Source organism: Diplotaxodon limnothrissa, linkage group LG17, assembly GCF_057381915.1.
Source record: "Diplotaxodon limnothrissa isolate DT_005_m linkage group LG17, D_limnothrissa_male_GT1.1, whole genome shotgun sequence".
NCBI lineage: Eukaryota > Metazoa > Chordata > Actinopteri > Cichliformes > Cichlidae > Diplotaxodon > Diplotaxodon limnothrissa.
In genome coordinates this window covers 17912328-17919026 of record NC_140612.1, presented here as the reverse complement: position 1 = coordinate 17919026, position 6699 = coordinate 17912328, and the positions used below count along the sequence as shown (strand labels likewise).

Genomic DNA, 6699 nt, shown 5'->3' with positions numbered 1-6699 from the left:
CCAGTGAGACGCCCAGCCATGGTTCCTGTCCTGTAAACCGCAGCGACCCTGAACACACAGTCTGCAGGTCTATCAGTCAAAGATTGATGAGCCGAGGGCTCAAACACAACAAGTTCTTCCTGAGCCTGTAATGACACCACGACAACACTGCAGACATCTGCTTGACAGCCCGAGGCTCAGCTCGCTGCTTCTCCACCACATTAAACTTCCCGTGCCAACAGATGTCATTGCTGTTTCCTTCACCGGCAAATCTGCGCAAGAACAACACAGCAGCTAAAACACATGAGTGCCGCACACACGCCTCCAACAACATGTGAGCAGGTCTCTCAGAGCTCCACAGAATAAATGAACTCCAGAATAAAACCAGATTTCTGCTTACAGTGACTGGACTTCAGCGCCTTTAAAGCGCTGCGTTACAAGGAAAGCTAAATCCACCAACATCCACACAAATCCATCAAATTACACAACATTCAATAAAAATAGATTCAAAGAATAAAATGAGCAGTTCAGAGACATTAACAAATACAAAGTGGAGCCTGGAAACAGACACACTGAGAATAAATAATCCTCTGCTTTGTGTCCAGACAGAAAAAGCTTCTTCTATTTTTACTCCCGCTCTCAAAGGAGAAAACTCACTGATCATTTATAGCCGCAGGTCCAATTAAAGCTTCCACAGGAGGCAGAACTCACTGCTTTGTGTATCTGGAGCAAAAATGCTCAGCTCAGAGAGTCTGCTGTGGTCAGTAAATCCTGAATCAGCTGACAGCAGGAGGAAACCTCTGGAGCACATTAGAGACCACTTTGTGTTTGTCCCCTGGAGCTCACTTTAGTCCCACTCTGATGTGTCCTTGGTCTGAAGGACTTGGAGATAAAGTCACATGACAGTGATGGAGGAAGGGGAGTGCGGAGGACAGGAATACATGAAAAGACCAAGTTCAGTTCAGGGACTACAATTAGCAGCTACACCCTGTTTTGCCACAAAGTCAACAAGGCCACATCCCTAATAATGCAAACTTTGACCCTCAATACAATTTAAACAGGTAAGTTATAAAAACCGTACATGTGTTAGGAAGGGTTAAATTATCTATATAAACCAAAAATGTTGTGTATCAGGATGTAATTACGTTTATTTCTGCTGGAAAGTTGGGAGCCTATGGGGACCAACTCACTGCTGGAGGGATGTGGGGACATGTCTTTTGGATCATTCTCCTCACTCAGTAAGTATTGTGCTTCTTAATAATATGCATTATTGGATGGATGGATGAACAGATGGATGCATGGATGGATACATGGATGAATAGGAAATGATGGATGGATGGATGGATGGATGGATGGATGGATGGATGGATGGATGGAGGATCCAGCTGTATCATACTCTTTATGCTTTAGGGTAAGGGTCTACACCAGATTTCTCCATCTGGCTTAGTTTTGTGGTGAACCTTTGCCAATAGGTGACTTGGAACAACAACTTGGTGAACACCTGGCAAAGTCACTCAAGAAAGGTGGTGGTGGTGTGGGGGGGGGGGGGGGGGGGGGGGGGGGGGGGTATGGGGGTATGGTAGAAGCAAAACAGTCACGTTTTATTGATGTCAGGTGAAAAACAAAGCCAGCACTACAACAGCAGTTGCAGTTCCTCTGGCATCCAACAGGGGCAGCACTGACTCAGTCCTCATAGACTCCCATGTTGAAACTTCACAGCAGAAATAAACATCCTGATACACAAACTGTTTCGGTCGCTATAGATCATTTCCCCCTTTAAAACAGCTCTACTGTGAGATGAGTTTTTTCACTTCCTGCTTCCATCATTTCCTCTCCCTCCTTAAAGCCTCAATTTCCCATGATTCCCTGCAGTCATTATAAACCTTCTGAGTCGGCAAACTCTGATCAGGTAAATTGTGGCCGTTAGCCTCCTGTGGGGTTTAATGCAGTGTTAATAAAGCAGTGCAGCAGTGTGGTGATCGGGTCAAAAAAAGAGAAATAACCAGAGGGGATTGTGGGTAATTCAGCCAATTAGAGATTAGAGAGTAATGCCGCAATCAGAGGATGAAGTCTTACAGCAGGTAATTACCTCCACAGGACTTTATTTCCCTCTGAGGGCTGAGGAGGAGGAGGAGGAGGCTGGCAAAAGTTTTAAACTCACGCTGATTAAAACAGTTTTAACAGGAGGAAAAAAACTGAAACAGGTCACACATTTAAGACTAAAAACAGCATCCATCCACTGTTTTGATGAGGCAACCATCATTATGAGGAGGTTTAAGTTTAACTGGGTTAATTCAACCCTCCTCTACATTTCTTCAGTCATGTCATCAGAGTCTCAGTGTTTTAAGCATCCATGACCTGATTTTTAGAGCTTCCTTTAAATGTTTCATTAAGAAAAGCCTCTTCCTCTGGACTTCTGAGGATATTTACCCTTGGACCCCCTGCTATGGTTTTAAATGTCCTGTTACTAGACTGCATTGATCTTCATTGCCAAGGCTTATTTATCACCTTTAAACAGAAGCATCTCACCATCAGACTCCTCATAACTCTATCTGAACGTGATTTTTGGGGGCAATCTCTATCACACAGTCTTTACCTAAAACCAAGAAAATAATGCTGACAAAATTCAATCTTTTAGCTCTTTCACTGCTGGACCATCCGTAGGCACAGAGATAAGTTCACCCCACAGTGATTACTGCTGAATCACTTAACCCTTTAAGGCCTACCATAGAACCAAGTCCGCCAGAGCTTATATTATATTTTTACATGCTGTAGTGCCATTTTTGGGAGCATTTCAAGTTGCTATACATCAATACAACCATTATAGCCCAAATTTTAATAATGTGTATGCATTAAGTGCATAGAAATTACATAAATTGCAAGAAAGTGCAATAAACTACAAAAAATTCAAAATCGTTTTTGTTTTTTTAACATATATTTCTAGTTAGAGAAATTTAAGAAGCTTATCCCTCAAAACTGTAAATACAAAAAAGTTGCACAAAATAGTTTCCCACCACAGGAAATTTATTTTAAGTGTCTTCATAGTTTTATTTTTGAAATACACCAATTTTTATATACTGCAGGAAAAACGAAAATAAATATTATAGTGCAAACTTGCAAAAAAACAGCACATGCATCAGAATAAACTATTTCCAGCAGTGCAATATGAGACCTAAGCATCCCAGAAACGACACAGAAAGTCAGAAAGTCAAACATAACTTTTAAAAACACCAGTATAGGCTCATGAGGCCCTGATGGTAAAAAACTACATTTCCGCGAAAATTACGTTCCTTCCGGTTTCGGGCAGGTAATTGCGGACATGCGATAGTTCACGCTGACGTCTATTCCAACGTAGGAAGTATTATGAACAGCTGGTCGGATCGGCAAAGCGTGTTTCTGGAATATTATGTTTTTGTTGCTGCAAGAGCTTTTTATGCAGTTTTTGCAAAGCTATATGTGGAAGGAAACTGTGACCGAGGACAAGCTGATGGCATAAGATGTAAGTACAACTCCTCCGGTTTCATATGCAAAAAAAATTATTACGGTAGCTTATGTGGTTGCAGTTCTACAAGGATTTAAAAGTAGTTGCGCAAAATGGAGCGTGCCCGCTCTGACCGGTTTTAAAGGGTTAAACAGCACCTGTCTGATAAAGTCAAGTAGAAGATCTCAATCTTAAAAAAAAACAGAATCAGTCAGTAACATCACCAGTCTGAAAGGTTAAAGAGACATTTCTGTGGCTCCATCCACACATGGAGAACACCTATCCAGAACGTTCCCAGGAGCGACCGGCCAACCAAAATCACTCCAAGAGCGCATCAACGACTCATCCAGGAGGTCATAGAAGCAGAGATGGGCAGTAACGCGTTACTTGTAACGCGTTACTGTTATCTGATTACTTGTTTCAAGTAACGAGTAAAGTAAGGGATTACTATTGCAAAAACAGTAATTAGATTACCGTTACTTTCCCGTAGGAATGCTGCGTTACTGCGTTACTAAAACCGTGATTTTTTTTGCGAGAATGTCTCACGACAGTGACGTAAGCAAGTGCGACGCTCGTGACAACCAGTGTTGGTCAAGTTACTTGAAAAAAGTAATTAGTTACTGATTACTGATTACTTCTCAAAAAAGTAATCCCGTTACTTTTCTGATTACTTATTTTCAAAAGTAATTAATTACTTAGTTACTTAGTTACTTTTAAAAAACATGATACACTACCTGAATGCGTGATAAAGCAATAGACCTTTTGGGCCAATTCTATTTTTTCTGCATAATCCATCATATAAAAGTGAATCAAATGGAAAAGTGTCTTTTTAAAAAATTGTTTATTACTTTTAATCTTAACTTTATAAACAGTGCATCAAACAAAAATTAAATTAAATTCAACAGTCTTTGACTTTAATAAATTTGTTTAACATTTGAACATATTTCTGCACATTACACCATATTTTAAGAAAATAAAGGCTTAAACTGTATTTCTGCATACTCCAGCATATAACATAAATTATTTTTGTGTATACACACACACATCCTTTCATATAAATACAGCAAAAAATAAATAAATAAAATTAACAATAACATCTTTTAACAGTTGGTAAAGTGCAGAGAGGCATAATATTGAGATTACAAAAACAGAAAATGCTATTGCATGCTACATTTAGGCTGTTAATCCAGTCTCAGTTTGTGGCAACCCTGAAAAAGACCTATGTTTTATTGTTTTCTTTTGGACTGAAACAGTGGTTATATCCAACCCGTTCTCACTCCCAAAGCGTAACATTTTACGCTAGGTGACAAATCGTCACCATATTACGTTTTCGGCTACCCACCACGTTCCTAAATGACGACCTCGGAAAAAGAGGAAATATGAGAACCGTCTGGAATGAACCTACACATGTTCGCTCTTATTCTTCAAATCGCTTAGAAACACGCTATTTAACATCATTAAAGTCCTGGTTAAGGTCAGGAATAAGGTTATGGTCAGGGCTAGGGATAAGGTTAGGTTTAGGGCTGGAATACAGGGCTGGAACGTCTACTCCCGCGGGAGCGTCATTGCACTGGATTCCAGCCATAACCCGCCGCGTACCATAAGAACGCCGAAGGTCTCCTTTCGCGTTCCTCAGGAACGCCGCGGGATGTGACAAAACGTCGACATGTTACGCCTCGGGAGTGAGAACGCTCTGTTATATCGCATCAGCAGAAGCTTCTCAAACCTTCTATCAGACATTCTGTTCCTTTTTGGGGAAAGCACCAATCCACCTAAACTGAACAGCCGTTCCACTGGTGCACTGGATGGAGTTGGACTGTTGTATTTCATGTACATCTTTTTGAGATTTGGGAACTGATTCAGAATCTCAAGCTCATAGCCTGACCTTAAAAAGTCAGTTACTTCTTTTTCTGCTGAGAAGCTTTCTGTGGGCTGATTCTGAAATTCAAAAAAGTCCATTTCGGCTGGGCTGGCTGGGATTTGGGACACATTAGTGTTCTCAGTTGCAGGAGCAGCTTTACGACACTCTGTTATCAGGAGCTCCTTCACATACTCTCTCCTACGCTCATCTCTCAGCCAACGAAGTTTAAACTTGGGACAAGTGGCCGCTGCGAGAAGTCCTTCTTGGCTGTCCAGAACAGCATCAAAACGAGTCTTGATGGCCTGTAACATACAATATGATGCATCTAAGAATAAAATTATTTTACTATATAATTACCTATTGTCATTATTTTGTGGGCTTTACAGCTCTAAACCATCTATATTTTCTATTATCAATACTGTATGAGATTTAATTTTGGCTGAGGCTTTTGTTGATATTATGATTAATATTCATGATTAATGATGATCAATGTCCCTGATATTTAACAAGGGGTGAATATTTGGTCTTTTATTCTATCATTTTAATAATTGTACCCGCTGCTTAAAACAAAGTATAACATCCACCCACTGTGAATGGTATAATAAATTTAACAAATCCACCCAAAGCAATTAATAATAATCTTACCTTTACAATGACATCTGGAAGGCTGGCTGTCATTCTAGAGAGGTCATCTTTCATCTTTGACATCAGGCTTGTGAGTGTTGGCAGTAAAGCCCCGTAGGTGCACTCATCCCCTTGTAAGATGTCCAGAGCCACTGTCAGGGGCTTCATCACAGTACAGTACTCTTTCAAGAACTGGTACTCCCTTTCATTAAGGCACTTGATTCCCAGTTTTACACACAGGGGATTAAGTTCATTCAAGGGAATTGTGATGATTCTAGAAATGGCCTCATACAGGGAATTCCACCTTGTGGATGTCGGTACCATTAGTTTCCTCCGACTGACTTCCTCCACCTGTTCAGAGGCTAATGTTGATCGACTTGCTTTAGTCCAAAGAGCAGAACATTTTGCAATGCTACTCCTATATACAGCCTTGGTGTCTGCACAGGAATTTAGATGTTTGTCAACATTGCTTGTTGAAATCAAGTTAATTGTGTGCGATGCACATCTGTAGTGTGGAGGGAGGCTAAACTGTGCATCACCAGATGCAGTGGAAAGAGCTTCTATGACATCAGTAAAGGTCGGTTCCTCGTCATCACCTTCTTCATTTTCAGATTCAGACTCCAAATGACAGGGCTGACATACTCTGAATGCTTTGGCAAAATTGGATGCATTATCCGTTGCAGTGGCAATAACTTTGCCTTGTAGTCCATATGATGAATGGATTTCTTCAATCTCTGCTCCAATTACATCATAG

The 6699-nt window shown here is 40.6% G+C and overlaps 1 protein-coding gene across 1 annotated transcript; it reads right to left on the bottom strand.

Annotated features, from left to right (window-relative positions):
• Positions 1 to 5092: 5092 nt before the first annotated feature.
• Positions 5093 to 6325, bottom strand: LOC146614854 (uncharacterized). The gene is made up of 2 exons (XM_085375511.1): positions 5967 to 6325; positions 5093 to 5623 (listed from the first exon to the last, which is right to left on the bottom strand). The coding sequence occupies exons 1-2, from the start codon at positions 6267 to 6269 to the stop codon at positions 5093 to 5095; spliced, it is 834 nt and encodes a 277-aa protein (XP_085231637.1). The 5' UTR covers positions 6270 to 6325.
• Positions 6326 to 6699: the final 374 nt, after the last annotated feature.